The sequence below is a fragment of the Pituophis catenifer genome, unplaced genomic scaffold (genome assembly GCF_029215685.1).
Source record: "Pituophis catenifer annectens isolate HBS135680 unplaced genomic scaffold, rPitCat1.0.hap2 SCAF_4, whole genome shotgun sequence".
NCBI lineage: Eukaryota > Metazoa > Chordata > Lepidosauria > Squamata > Colubridae > Pituophis > Pituophis catenifer.
In genome coordinates, this window is record NW_027256884.1 from 40,038,467 (window position 1) to 40,054,604 (window position 16,138).

Genomic DNA, 16,138 nt, shown 5'->3' on the forward strand with positions numbered 1-16,138 from the left:
GAAGGCTATTGCTGAGCACATTGTAAGCCGCCCTGAGTCTTCGGAGAAGGGCGGCATATAAATCAAATTAAAAAAAAAAAAAAGACTGCCTGTACTAAACATCTGCTAAAAATAATGACTATATGGACAATATGTACAAATGTAGTGTTTGTGGACCAACAGCCCTATGAAAAAACTACCAAGGAGAAAACATTACCCCATCTACACTGACAGGACAAGCAAGTTTATATAAAAGAAAGTGAACCCAATTCTGTTCCAGCACTGAAGATGTTATCTACTCAAGCAATTAAACATCTGCATGAAAACAACTCAGCTCAGAGAGCACCAGGACTCCAAAGGACAATTCTGAGCTGCATATATTTTCTTCCTTGCCAGCTCCCCACTGATATTGGGGTTTCCCATATAGGCATCAAATGCTTCAGAAAGCATACAAATAAGAGAAATTTGCATGCAGATAAACCTCTACCCAGGAACAGCTGTTCTTTCTGCATGAATGCCTACAATAGCATGTCCACGAGTGTCAGATACAGACTCCAATAAATGGCACAACTGGATGGAAACTGGCAAAGTGGGCAAAAAATAATAATTATAATGATCATGGATGTGCATCTTATATTAAAAAATAATACCAGCACACCATAGATAACATCAAGGAGCAACTGATGTCCCAGAATTATGTCCCAGAACATGCAATGTTGACAATTGCCATCAAGACTACATTTCTAAGGCCAGCTAGAAAGAGGAAAGCGGAGCTTCAAAGCACACTGCTCAAATTAAACCCCAGGAGGAAAGAGATACCTGAATTCGACTGAGTTGTCAACTTGTCCAGCTGCCCACTATTCACGACAAAACACAACACCCTACACAAAGGCTTCAATTATAACATACTGTAAATGATGTCAATTAGAATTTTTTGCAGCCTTGGGAACAGCATTTAAAACCAAAGAAGTATCACAGAAACCCAAGAGAATGTAAGACAGATGATCATATCAGAGACATAAGAACACAGAACTAGAGCCAGTTCAAAGCAGAGGACAGAGCCGCTCTCAAAAACCCAAAGAAGGACCAAACCATCATCATCCTCCCAGCAGACAAAGGCGGTACCATAGTTATCATGGTCAGATCACAAAAGGAACTGCATCTCTATAAATACCAACCCAGTGCAGAAACTAGACGACCTGATCAAGAGAACCCTTAATGAGCTAAACACAAGAAGTCCAATCATAAAACAAGTGGCAGATGAAAAACAGTGAATCCATCCTTCCATACTTCCATGAATACCCCAAATACACAAGCCCAATATACCTCTTTTGAGGGGTCCTTTGAGTGCTAGTCTAGCACTGATGATGTTGCCTATTTTGGGTAATGAAACATCTGCAAGAAAACTACCAAGCTCAGAGAGCACCAAGCACCTCTCATTTCAACCCTGAGCTACAAATATTCTCCTTTATTGATACTTCTTTATCCAACTGTATTGTTATACCAGGGTCACCAAAGTACAACACAGGTAAAGAATGGCTTGAACACTTCACAGAAGGGAGTGAATGTTCTATCAAATCCTCACTACAGGACCTCCAGTAATGGAAGAAAATGAGATTATGGTTTCATTCAGTGTCATAACGCTCTTTACATCCATAGATCCAGAACTAATGAAAGAATCTATGGCAGCAATACTACATAGCACACCTAGCCTTCAACTAAGGTTGTATTACCCACAAAAATGGACCTTATCAACCTCTGCCTCTCTACCTACTTTCAGTTTGATGGGCAAATATGTCAACAAATCAGAGGAACACCCATAGGATCACCACTCTCAGGAGTCATATCAGAGACTATAATGCAGCATCTAGAAACTATAGTACTCCCACACAATCAAAAGAATGGGACTGGAATGTAGATGATACCTTTATCATAATAAAAAAAGAGACAATTAGAGAAGACCCATGAAACCATCAATAACATCTTCAAAGGGATAAAATTTACAAGGCAAGAAGACGACAACCACACACTACATTTTGATATCTCAATCAGCAAAGAGAATGGTAGCAAATTAGAAACACAAGCCTATCAAACAAGTGCTCCACCATTAAAATAATAACCCAGCTTTGTAAGAACATTATTCAGAGGACCACAAGCACACTGCAGCAAGTTGGAGGAAACAGACACCAGAAGGAGGAAGCAGACTACCTTTACATTTTCCAACAAAATGAAAAAGGTTGCACTAATGCTTCAGGTTGCATCAATGTAAACAATGTCCTGAATATACAGATAAAAAAAATAGATATGTTTTTCCATATTTAACTATTTTAATTAGTTAAAGTTTCTGTCAATATGGGAATGGGACTGTTAGCTCCTTGCTGGAAGGACATTGACTCTTGATGGCTGGGGTGATGGAAGCTGTTGTATAGCACATCTGGGAGCCACCAGTTTGCGAAAAACAGTTGTAGAAATTGCTTGGATTCAACTTCTTTATTTAAAAAAAAACATAATTTTTACAGCTGACAGTTCCAACTGCTGGGTCCTGCATGAATATTGACATACTGCATGCATGAAGGTGTTTTTGAATGTAGAGCATTTCTTTCTTTTGTTTTACATGTTTGGATCCAGATTGAGAAGCGATGTATTTCCCGGGGGCGGGGGGAAACAATTTTTAGTAATGATTATTATTTCTAGATAAAATTAATTGCATGTGGTTATATAGATGTAAATCAAATTGATAACATTCTTACTGCTTTAACCTGGGTATCTGTGGAAGAGATTGTCTATGGTGGAGTTATTTCTTTGGCTCAAAAAATTCATCTGGAACAATTTTTAGAGAAATCTGGTAGATTTCTCTTTAATCTGCAACCAGCTGATTCCATGAAAGTGTATGATAACAGGAATTTGGCACATCAAGATAATTTCAAGATCAAGAAGGCTGTATCTCTGTGATACACTCCTCTAACAATTGTATTTTTAACTGACAGTTTATGGGGGCAGGAAAATGACCCATTTAAGAAACAATAAGCAACACTCAAGAGGATTATATAAAAATAGGTCAATAGAGGAAGGACCTGCAACAGATAATCAGGCTGCATCTGTTTACATCTTGTAGACTCTGCTGGCAAAGCCATAAAATATCTATGTGGCATGAGGTTAGATTCAAGGGAGCTTGTTGAACAAAGTACATGACATAAATTAGACTACACTGAACAACAGCATGCCTTCTAATCAATTTCTCCAAATTACAGATATTTAATCATATTGGAGTTTGTAGTATTTGGTTTTTTTGTAGCTCAGTGAAAATATACAATACTATACAATGTTTTTACTGTGACCTTGGACAACATAAAGTAAAAATATCAACAATATGAAATTAACAATTGCAATATGTATTAATAGAATTTCTATGGAAGGTTGTGACAGATATGAACATCTGTTTAATTTAGATTATTCTGTAATCCTTGGGGATGGTATGTTCAAATCACAGAACCAGTTAGTTTAAAAAAAAACTAGTATCTTGGTTAAGAAACCAAATCTAGTAGTAGAAAATTGTCTGTGCTTAGGTGAACTACTTTGGCGGGGGTGGGGTGGAGTGGGAGGAGTTGTCCCTAGTTTCTCATAGAAAACCATCAGTTCACAGAAACCCACCATTTGGAAAACCAATTGAAAATGATTGTCTGAATCTTTTGTTAAGAAATAGCTCTGTTTTCGCTGGATAGCTTATTCGTGTGAATTGGCTTTGGAACCAGCAATACAAATATTGATCCTGATTATGTGGGTTCAGCTTATCTTGATCTATCTATTGGATTGTCACTGAAGGTTATGTCTCCATGTGTATCAGTTATAGAAAGGAGTTGGGCCGATGATGTTATTAGGATGACTTGGGATGATGATATTACTAATTCCTTGGTACTCAATTGCTTTGAAATTCATTGAATTTGATACTCAATGCATTTTGACTTGAAAATTTTGTCCCAGCACTTGTTTGTTTGGTACTAAATGCACAAACTAGAAATTGTCAGTGTCACCTGCCTTGTGACTCATTACATTATTCCTTATGGAAAAAATTAGTTTGGTACTGATCGTTTTTTATACTTATCATGCCTCCCGGAACCAATTAATGATGAGTACCGAGGTACCACTGTATTACTTCCTTTACCACAGCCCACAGGGCAACCCTCTCTACGTTTTGTGATACAGCTGTCAGAAAACCTGAGGAACAGAATCCATGACCATCTGTGTGTGTGTATCAAAATCTGCAAGATGGTAAGTGTGCCATCACAATCCACATTCTGCCCCTTTTGGACCTGTATTATACATATAACAAAATAGGAAGGGCTTGGATCATGAGGCCTTACCTGTTTTCAACCCTCCCCCCTTCCACACACACAGCGTGGACATCACTGATGCTGAGCCAGAATCGTGTAAAGAGTAAGGAATCTATAGGTTATAGATCTAAAACTGGGAGGAAGACACCAGAATGAGAGTTGTATAAATTAGCAATTATTGTCCAGTATTTTGGAATTACGGTTGTGATCATAACTCAAGGCATTATGTGACTCAACCTGATTTTTCAACATTTTGGGGAGTAGAATTATGAACAGCACAGTTTATAAATGAATGCTGCAGTCATTAAACAAATCCATATCCCCAATGATCTTTGCCAAAATCAGAAGTAAATATTGGAAACAGGCAAAAAAGTCACAAAATAAGCATGGGGTGCTGCAAACGGCCATAAAAGATGAGCTGGTTGCCAAGCACCCCAAATGCAATCACATGACTGCGGGTGTGTATGTGCTGTCATTGTAACTTTAGAAATAGGTTGTAAGTAGTTCTGGGCAGGTTTGTTATCACTTCAATCTTTCTCCCCCCACTCTACACACACACACACACACACACACACACACACACACACACACACACTATTTTGAGTAGCTTGCACTTGAAAAGCAAGAAACAAAGAACTGGGAAACAGATTATGTACACCCAAAAGAGAAAGCTCTACATAGCAAGAAAAACACCTTGTGTCTATTCCACTTCAAGACCTTGGGAGAATAGCCAGGTTTTGAAGGATTTTGAGAATGTCATCTGGATGGGCGACGTGAGGATACTGGGTGAATTAAATTTGCACCTGCAGAACAGAGTTAAAACCATCTTTTTGTTTAGACCTTTTTCTAGGACATTATTTAAAATGGGGAAAAGGAAGAAAGAGCCAAAAAGAAAATCCATTAACCTGGGCAGTGAAGCTGATCAGTGGATGTCTGTTTTACCAGAAAGTCTTTGGGCTATACCTCTCTCTAATCTGTCATTACCAGGTAAGTAATGCATTTTGAAACAAAATTTGGATAATTGGAAAGAATTGTTTAAACACAACACAACACAGCACAGCACAGCACAACACAACACAACACAACACAACACAACACAACACAACACAACATAACATAACATAACACAACACAACACAACATAACAATATAGCATAGCGTAGCATAGTATAGCGTAAGGTAAGGTAAGGTAAAGTAAGGTAACGAAATGTAATGTGACGTAACATATTTAGCATTACTTTTTCAACTTCTTAATATTTTTGCAACACATCTCTTCAAAAAGTGTAGAAATAAATGGTGGATTTGCCCAGTGCCACAGATATATCTGCGTGAACTTTAGAGCTTTAGAACATTATATTGTGTTCTGTGCATCTTGTCAAAATGTATCTAAAATAAAAGGATGTTAGTGAAATCCAAGCTTTAAACCACCTCTTGAAGAAAAGAAAATCACTAGGGCCGCACAAGGATTTTTTCTTTTCCTTGCTCAGTCTGTAGTGGCAACCCATCCAGTTGGATGGGTGGGATATATCCTTCATTCCATTGAATCTGAGAATCAGATAGAACTTTTTTTTTCCAGTTTAGTTTTCCAACCTCTATAAACCCTGATTTAAAGAAATGCATAAGATTTTCCAGGATAGCTTTAATTGAACCCTATGAAATAAAAGTTGTTCCAAATCCATCAATCACTAAATTAAGGTGTGATGAAAATCACCCCCATTGGGATGATGCTTCAAGAAATACATTAAAGAAGAACCCAAGAAGATCACACTGAAACAAATCCTTGCACCATAAACCTCGCAAGGGATGACTGGTGCCAGAGGTACAGCACACCTGATCCATCCAGGGAGTTCTTAGGTAGCATTTACCATATTTGTTACAGAGATTAAAGAAGGATTGTTTTAATGAAGAGAAGTGTGTTTTACCTTACTTTAACATTACAAAAGAAGTCATCCTTTCTTGATGATTACCTGATCACATGCCACTTCTTTGCTCTCAGGTGAGATGTATTATTTGTATTTATTTCTTATAATAATCTTTGATGGTTTGCTGGGAATTATAAACAAACAAACTCAAAGGGCAGATTTGATGGATCACTAGATCTGTTTCTGCAGTCAGCTTTCTCTGGTTACTTTAGAGTAAGAAGAGTTTTAGAGTGAAGTCTGGTGCAGCGGTAAGATTTGAAAAGGCTGACAAATGATTAGGATTAGGTTGACTTTGTCTTTAATCCTATATAGGTAGTCATGATGCAATGACATATTGTCTGGATAAGAAGTCAGAAGTCAGTGCAAATGGATCCAAATTGTTGCAGATACTGGATAAACATATGCATTGCATAGTGCACCCTATTATTTTGAGATGGTCAATAACACAGGTAAATATTTTTGGATTTCCCACTTTGTCTTTTTGAAGATTTGTTTTTACAACATTAAATTTGCTTATACATAATACAGGTATCATAAGAAAGAGCAAAATCATTGGATGAAAGTGGTCTATGTTCCATTTATTTTGTGTTAGAAACATTGTGGGTTTTACCAAAGACTTGTAGACTGCAAACCAAAACCATTGTCTTCCAAAAACTATTTAAAATTTATGAAATGTATATCATTGAAACATAATTAAATATATCTTTCTTTCAAACATTTTGGAAACCTTTTTTTTTTTTTTTAACTTTTCAGGATCTGACTGTGTTGGAACAATTGGATGCTGGAATTAGGTATTTCGATTTTAGAATAGCTCACAAACCTGATGATCCTTCCATGAAATTATACTTTGTTCATATGTTATATACAACAGTGGAAGTAGAGGTACGTTTTCTTAACTGAATTCTATTGAAATCATTGTTTTAAGTGAAATACACTATTTAAAAAATATGTGTTGTGAAGTGTCCCTTCTGTGCAGAAACCCAGGTTTTTGGTAATAATATATTTCTGGCTTTTTTTCCTGTTCTGGCAGAATGGAGACTAATGTCATTTATGTTATCAGAATTAGAAAACAACTATTTCCTTTCTCCCTAAAAGCTAGATATTGATCTCTCATATAGATAACCCATTACTGTGAACAACTGCTTTTGGTCCAGAATCTCCATTTTGACTTCTTGTCCAACACCATCATATCTAGAATTATAGAAATATAAACATTTGCCATTTTGCATTCCAGTTTTATTGTGTTATGTTAGGCATTTTTAGATTTATTTGTAGATATTTTTAGATTTTTTAAAAATTTGTGAACCAACCTGAAGCTTTGTTCACCAGCATAAAACATAATGGGGAAACTAATGTTGGAAGCAGGAATTTCCTGTAGTTCTGTCAGTGATTTTTATAGATTGTATCCATTCCATGTGCCGCCATTTTGCAGCAACAAAATAAATAAATAAATAAATAAATAAATAAATAAATAATTTTATTTCTATACCGCCCTTCTCCCGAAGGACTCAGGGCGGTGTACAGCCTATTTAAAAACACAAAAACACAACAACAATTTAAAATTTAAAATCATTAAATAATTAGGCTCCAATTAAAATCCCAGAAATTTAAAATACCCCAATTTAAAACATTATGTTAATAGCCCTGCCTGGCGGAACAACAGGGTCTTCAGAGCGCAGCGAAACACCCGGAGGTCGGAAATCTTTCGTATTTCGGGGGGCAGTTCATTCCACAGGGCTGGGGCTCCCACAGAGAAGGCCCTCCCCCTGGGTGTCGCCAGCCGACATAACTTGGCTGATGGCACCCGGAGGAGACCCTCTCTGTGGGAGCGGACTGGTCGGTGGGAGGCTATTGGTGGCAGAAGTCGGTCTCGAAGGTACCCGGGTCCTATGCCATGGAGCGCTTTAAAGGTGGTAACCAACACCTTGAATCGCACCCGGAAGACCACTGGGAGCCAGTGCAGCTCGCGCAGGAGGGGTGTCATGTGGGCGCAACGGGTTGCATCCATAACCACCCGCGCGGCCGCATTCTGGACCAGTTGGAGCCTCCGAGTGCTCTTCAAGGGGAGCCCCATGTAGAGAGCATTACAATAGTCCAACCGGGAGGTGACAAGGGCGTGAGTGACCGTGCGCAAAAATAAGCTTAAACTCTCCACCAAAAGTAATTTTAAAGTATCCCAAGACTGAGTTATAGAAATAGAAACCATCTTGTGAAGAAAGAAAACCTTTTGGAAAATTGGATGGCAGATTTTGTTACAATATTATCTTAAATGGACTAGGAAAATGCCAGATTAATTTGCTAACATAAAGGCACGTCAGATTTGATAGATACTGCAAACACTGTTCTGCTATATATGTTAAGAGTATCAGTCTCTCACTGGTTCCAAAGTGAGGTTGTCTTGCTTGATTATTTGCTTCAAAATATGTATATTGGGTTGCCATTTTTTGTGACAGGAAGAGTTATCTGTATTGTTCAACTCATGATATCTTCTGAAGGCTTAAGGTAGTACCAAGCCATTAAATGACTAAGAATAATGATAAAATGTATAATGTTGACAAAATTGTAGTTAATGGGGCTTTATAGCAAAACAATGTTGGCCTCTGATATTGAGGTTGGAGAGAGTCAGGAATAGCTGAGACCAGAAATGTTAGCTATGCTTATTTCTGTTAAAATTGGTGATGATTTCTAAATGAAACATAAATACATGTTACTTATGAACCAAAACCTTTGTGATTACAGTATTATCTAATGCATAGATATAGAAATTTTGAAGATGCAGTTGAATTTGACATGGTTTTCAATGATGAGGTTTAGAATTTCTAGTATTATAGAAATACTATAATAGTATTTATATAATACTTCTATTACAGGATCAATACTTCATTTACTGTAGCTTCCATTAAAATGAATTTAAATCAACCCATAACTAATTTGCCCCATTGATTTCAATAGGATATACATTAAATGAAGTTGGTTTGGATAAAAGCCAATGCATTTCGTCAGGAAGTGGCCAGCTTTCAAGAGATGTATTTCCTGATAATCACTGCTTGAATCAACTCCAAAACGTGTGCTTAGTAAAGATTCAGAAATGATCATATTCACTTAGGCATTCATGCCACAGCAACTCCATGTCACATCCAGTTACATATTTTGCTCTGTTGTAAAATTATTAAGATTTCACAGTGCACTGAACAACAGTTATAGCATAAATTCCTACTTAGTTAAAAAAAAAACCCAACTCTTCTGAATAACATGACTATCTTTAGCAAAATTCATTTGGTCATGCTTTTATGTACCTTCTAGGTGCAAACAATTTTGAACAATGTCTTCAACTTTATTTTTTAATAGATTTCAGCATTGTTAGGCTGGAATATTCTCCCTCCCTCCCTCCCTCCCTCTCTCTCCCTCTCCCTCCCTCCCTCCCTTCCTCCCTCCCTCATCATTTTGCAGCACATTTGACAACTGATTTTTGAGGATCAGGTCAAGAAAGTGACTCCCAAATGTTTGGCCAAGGAGTGTTTTGCACAGGAATATTCTGCAGAATATCAACAATCTGTTTAGGATCAGGGCTGGAATTAAAGAGCACACTAACAATTCTGTAGAAAAAGAGTAGTGCTGTTCCTATCTCTTTGGATAATGTTATTGTTAAGAAGGATAGCCTTTTTTAACATAATAATTTTCAGTTTGTTGGATTACAAATACTTATAAAACATGGAAATTGAAGCTAAGCTTTCTAGGAATCACAATGTAGATAATATTTCATAGTTATGGTAACATTTAGCTAGATTTTGTATGGTTTGCTAGAGGATCACTACCCATTACAACTTTATCTATATCAAACAGGAAAGAATATGCAAATAGCAAGTTTCCAGTTCACATGGAATATCCTGTACAACGAACATTTCCAGTTCTGATAGTATAATAAATAGCATTGAGAAATTTGCCAATTATAATTGATTCATTTTCCTTCTGTCACAAAGCCATGTCTCACACTGCATGTTATCAATCTTACATTGATTTTTATAGGTTGTTCTGTGGGACATTTTACGATGGTTGAGAAACCATCCTTGGGAGGTTGTTGTTCTAGCTTTCAGAAATTTTGATGGCTTGGATGAAAATCATCACAATCATTTGGTCTCCTGCATAATAAATAAGATCTTCAGTTCCAGATTGTGTCCTAGAAATGTGAGTTGCTTAGAAAACCAAGTTTTAAGATTTTGAGTCTATGAGATTACTTATATTCACTTTCGTATGGTCAGATATTGTATTGAGGGAATGTGGAGTGATCATATACAACTCTGAGTGATACTGTAATACTTGGCAAAATTTGAACAGTTCCTGGGTAATATTAAATGACCCCTGCAGAACTTGTCCAATAGAGTTCATCACAGCTGTATCCCAAATCTGTTTGATATGAATAATAGAGAGCCAGTTTACTCTAGTGGTTTAGGCATCAGGCTAGAAAATGGGAGTCCGTGAGTTCTAGTCCCACTTTAGCTATGAAAGCCAGTTGGATGACTTTGGACCAGTCATTCTTTCTCTTAGCCTAACTCTCTTCACAAGGTTGTTGTTGTGGGGAAAATAGGAGGAAGGTGTGTTGCAGTGGTGGGTTTCAAAATTTTTTACTACCGGTTCTGTGGGTGTGGCTTGGTGGGTGTGGCATGGCTTGGTGGGCGTGGCAGGGAAAGGATAGTGTAAAATCTCCATTCCCACCCCCTCCAGGGGAAGGTTACTGCAAAATCCCCATTTCCTCCCGATCAGCTGGGACTTGGGAGGCAGAGAATAGATGGGGGTGGGGCCAGTCAGAATTTTTACTACCGGTTCTCCGAACTACTCGAAATTTCCACTACCAGTTCTTCAGAACTGTTCAGAACCTGCTGAAACCCACCTCTAGTGTGTTGCATATGTTTGCTGCCTTGAATTATTTGTAAAAATAATAAAGGTGGGATATAAATAAATGATATGCAAAATGTTATCTTATTCTTCCTTTCAGGTTATCCCAACCCTACGCAATATGTGGTCAAATGGCTACCAAGTTATTGTGTCTTATGACGAAATAATTCAAGTGATACATCATAGTGAATTGTGGCCTGCAATTCCGTACTGGTGGGGAAATAAGGATACAGCACGAAAGCTTATTGAGGTTTTGGAAAAAAGGAAGCAAAGTGGGCGTCCAGGTATTTGTCCCTTCTGCATATATGGTGTATATCCTGAATCAACTCCTGAGTTTCCCTCCATTAGCATTTCCACATATATCCACCAAAACTCAGCAACCAGCTTTTGTGATGGGCCCAAAACCAGAAAAGCCAAGTAATCTTCAGTTTATGAGGATTTGCTTTAGGTCTAGTGGTCAGATCAAGAGGAAGTCACCAATGTTCCTCTGTCCCTAAGGATATTACTCCAATTTGATGAGATTTCCTGCAGCCCATTTTTTTTTTTGGCTGGAAACAAGGTTCCAAAATTTTCACATTATTCAGAAATGTGTTTCTATCTTTGCAGTTAGATGGATATACAGCATATAGAAATATTTTTTATATGAAAAAAGCTTTAATATGAGCAGAACAACATTTGATATACTGAATAACAAGGATGTTGAAAACAACTGTTTTAATTTCTGTTGATTTGGGGATACTCAGCCAGACATTTCTAGACTGAATTTGGGATTTATCCAAAATAAGATGTAAGAAAGGTATGCTAGTTCAGTATGCTAGTTCACTAGCTGACTGCTGACTGCTAGTTCAGCAGATCAGCGGATCAAATCTCACTGGCTCAAGATTGACTCAGCCTTCCATCCTTCCGAGGTGGGTAAAATGAGGACCCAGATTGTTGGGGGCAATATGCTATTTAGTATACTGTCTTTGGTGTAAGCCGCCCAGAGTCCTCGGAGAGTGGGCAGCATAGAAATATGACTAATAACAACAGTATATTCTTTCTGCCCCTTAACTGCAAATCACCTGAGGGATGTTTATAATGGGTATAGTTTGCAAATAAAGCGAGTTACCATATCCTACTAAAATAAATGGATGAGACATTCCCTTCTTTGGAAAATTGTTGGTAATTGTTACAAGAATCAAATGACAATTCTTATTCCTGTTTTTCCTCCTTCCAGATGGATTATTTGTCGCAGGAATCAATCTTACTGCAGATTTAGGATATATTTTGAAAAATATAAACAGCTCTGTTAAAAAAATGACTCTGAAGGCTCTTCCATTCCTAAATTTGTGGGTAAAGAAACAGCATCCTGGATCAAAAAAGGACTGCATTAACATCATTGCTGGAGACTTCATAGAAAAAAATAATTTTGTGGAGAATGTGATAAACCTTAACAGCAAACTGATTTTACAATAATTCTATTTTGATCATGTTTTGAAAGGAGACAATGGGACTAACTGCAGGGATAAAGTAGGATATAATACAGCAAATAATTCACCTCCCTCATATTTTTAACCTGCAGTTAAGTATTTATTTAAAAACTGTATTTATGCATCACTGTAGAAAATGTCATAAGGTTTTTTTTTTTTAAAATATTTTATGGAAAAAAATGGTTTTCCTGCAAAACGTGCAGCATCTACAGAATTTTGAAACGTGGAGAACTTTGATCAACTAGTTAGTACTGTATGTTTGACTACCTCTGTGCTGTCCCGCTCACTTGCACGCACATGTAATGGTGCTTTAGTAGGTTTATTAATGTTTCCTGGCAATTCCCTACACCAAAACCTCAGAATGTTCCAGTTAAATCCAGCCAAAAGCAGACCTATTTTAGTCCACAGAGCAATGACCAATGAGTACACAGGGCACTTGGAAGTTTCCCAGGCAAGATAAATCCACCAGGTAAAATTAAATCCACAACACAAGAGGGTTCATGAAGCAAGAAAAATCCAGAGTTCACAAGGCATGATCCAAAGTCAAGGCACGGTGTCAGTCCAAAGCAAGGTAGGAATTTCAACGACCAGGAAACATGTAGCTAAGGAATGAACATCATGTCCCCACCATTGTTTCCCTGTTGTTTGGCCTGTTGTGCCAAAGAGTGCAGCCCACCAAGAGGGATGAGACTACCTCCTCACTGCTGACTTTCACTGCTCTTGCCTTTTCTCTGTCCTATGTGTTCTTGGATCAGGTGCAGAAGGCAGTTCCTCATCATCACTAACAGGCTGCAGCTGCATGTTTTTCCCACCTGAGGCCTCAGGACTGCCATGCTGCAGCTGCACTTCAGCCAAACCCTTTTCAGCCAGCTGCCTGGAGCTTGACCAACTCCCCTCCTAATATGGCTGGACTGGTTCATCTCCTCCAAACTGACATCTGGAGAGGTAACTGGTAACACAACCAGGGGAGTCATCATACCATCCAAGATCATGCTTGAAAAGAAGTTGTGCATTTTAGCAAGTAATGCTTTTCTCATATACACTTGTGTCATGGCCCCATCAGATCCCGGTTCAGAGGAGGAAGAAGAGTTGGAACTGGGACCATCCGACAGGGATGGCACATCTCCTCTCGAATGCTTGGAGAGGCCAGGGGCTGAGAAAGCTGCTGCCCCAGATATCTCAGGCATTGGAGGAGGTGGTCAACTGAGTGACTCAACTGAGTCAACTCACAAACATGGGGGAGGATCGTCTGCAGACAGGCAGTGGTGTTGAGAGGCAGTAGATCCCCTTTGATGAAGAACAGTTGCCTCCCCCACTCAATCCAAGGGCATGGAGAGTGGAGCAGAGGCAAACTCAAAGGAGGTCTGTGAGGTTGCTTGCAAGAAGTCACCCTGCCACTCCTCACAAGGAACACCCGGCTTGGGTTGAATTAAGCAGAGGCCAGGAAGAGTGCCTTTGCTCGGAACAATTGTTTGCTTTGGCATGCACTTCCCTGGCCTTGGAAAAATTCTGGTTTGATTTCTGTTTCTGCCTGTGGACTGTGACCCTTGCCTCTTAACTCTTAACCTGTGGGCTTCGACCCTTGCCTCTGGACCCTTAACCTTGTCCTGTGCACCTGGAATCTTGTGTACGACTTGTGGACCTTGTCTTGTGGATTTGCACCTTATTTTTGGACTTCCTCTCTGCCTTTGTGATTCAGCTCTGGTGATTATTGGCTTTTATTTGTGGGACTGTGAGTGGCTGCCTTCAGGGAAGTTTGGGGTGGAGCTTTGCTGAATGTTGTAGGTCAATTTTTTGTGGACTTAACAGAGCAATAAAGGAACCCATTGAAACCTGCCTCTGCCTTGGTGACCTGGGTCATAACAACTTGACAAATATGAGTTAGTACAAAGAACGTAGACAAAGCTGCAATATAGTTAGTTTTGGTTCAGTCATTGTGATCTACAAACTATAGTTTGGCTTAGCATAACATAAAGAGCCACTTCTGGTTAATTGACAAAATTGTAATAAGCACAGTAAGTAAACTCAAACCACTTAGTTAAATCAGTATTTTTCAAACTTGGCAACTTTAAGACATATGGACTTCAATGCCCAAAATCTCCCAGCCAGCAGACTGGCTTGGGAATTCTGAGAGTTGAAGGTCACATGCCTTAAAGTTGCCAAGTTTGAGTATTATTGAATTGTTTATGCATCTAGCCCAAAACCTGTTGATGTTAAGTAGTACCAGTTAGGATTTTAAGCAAACTTTTATTTGTAGGGTCCAATAATTGTATATGGGATCTTATGTATGCAAAGTTTTTACTACAAATGAGCTACATTTCCTGAGCTCTGATGAACTTTTAGGAACAAAGGAGGGAAGGCTTAGGGTGTCCTTTTTACATACAGAGGATAATCATAGGCAGAATTGAAAATCTAGCCAAATGACCTGAATGTAAATATAATTAAATCTTTAGTGGCACTACCTGTATACTATAAAACCGTGTTTAAAGAGGCCAGAGGCTTAGCAGTATGCAAGATGCAGAAAGCAAAACACATTATTTTTTAATTCTATTTTTTAATTTCTCTCAGGTTTGGCTAACCTTTTCAAGTATAAAAAGGGTAGGATTCCAGGATATTTGTTGCTGTATTGGCAGCTGTAAAATGGAAAATTGTATTAAACTTTCTATAATTGCAGCTATAAAATGAGAAAGAAAAATCTCTGGGGCAACCAGCTCTAAATTTTAAGTATTTATTTGGCCAGCACTTTTCAGTTCAAGGTAACACTTGGTTTATGAGTGATATACTGTGGATAACACTCCCCAAGTTGGTACCAGGATAAAAGCCACATTTAAAACCAATTAATTTGTATTAATAGTACATTAGCTAAAGTTAATATTATTACTTCTTGTACATTTAATCATTTTCCTTTTGTGTAGCAGTGAAACATACAATTCAGTAGTGATTTCTGGAGGAATGCCAAGGCTGCACATGGAACTCTGGAAGTTATGCTCCTACATTGTATTCTGTAACTGCAGATGGGTTTCAGTGGTTTAAATTTTCAGGGGGTGAAGGGTGGGGGCTAAAAAAACATGCAAGAAATTAGCCCAAATAAGAGAAGTAGCAATGATGGATGAAGGTCTAGGATAAATTCTGGTTTGGTCAGTTAGCTGTACAAGAAGTTCTCAAAGCCAAGGTAGAATAAAGCTTCAATAAAATATACAATATTTCTACAATTAACCATCATAGAGGGTGATGGAAGGTCTGCTCAAAGTGGTTCAGAGTTAAGAATTTAATATAACATGCAGGTGCAATGTGGCTGAAATCGCTATTTTTTTTGGTTAAATTATATTCTATTTTATATTCTTAGGTTGAGACTTTATATAAATTTTATGTTGACATAACAGTAAATGCTACTTATACCTTAATATACCCAAGGTTGATCTGGTCGTGATGTAAGTAGTAGACTGGTAAATTAAGTATTAATATTAGGTTTATAGCCCTTTCTTCCTCCAGCAGAAGATAGTTTACATGGGATGGCCCATCAGTTTATCTCCATATTTTGATC

General features: G+C 38.1%; 1 protein-coding gene across 1 annotated transcript; it reads left to right on the top strand.

Moving 5' to 3' along the window:
* The first annotated feature begins 4,960 nt into the window (after positions 1-4,960).
* Positions 4,961-12,580, top strand: PLCXD1 (phosphatidylinositol specific phospholipase C X domain containing 1). The gene is made up of 6 exons (XM_070943546.1): positions 4,961-5,297; positions 6,545-6,681; positions 6,986-7,114; positions 10,259-10,417; positions 11,226-11,409; positions 12,342-12,580. The coding sequence occupies exons 1-6, from the start codon at positions 4,961-4,963 to the stop codon at positions 12,578-12,580; spliced, it is 1,185 nt and encodes a 394-aa protein (XP_070799647.1).
* The last annotated feature ends 3,558 nt before the right edge of the window (positions 12,581-16,138 follow it).

Coding starts and splice junctions, on each gene's coding strand:
- PLCXD1 (XM_070943546.1), top strand. CDS start 4,961: ATGTACACCCAAAAGAGAAAGCTCTACATAGCAAGAAAAACACCTTGT. Junction 6,682..6,985: donor TGAGATGGTCAATAACACAG/GTAAATATTTTT, acceptor TTAACTTTTCAG/GATCTGACTGTGTTGGAACA. Junction 10,418..11,225: donor CCAGATTGTGTCCTAGAAAT/GTGAGTTGCTTA, acceptor TCTTCCTTTCAG/GTTATCCCAACCCTACGCAA.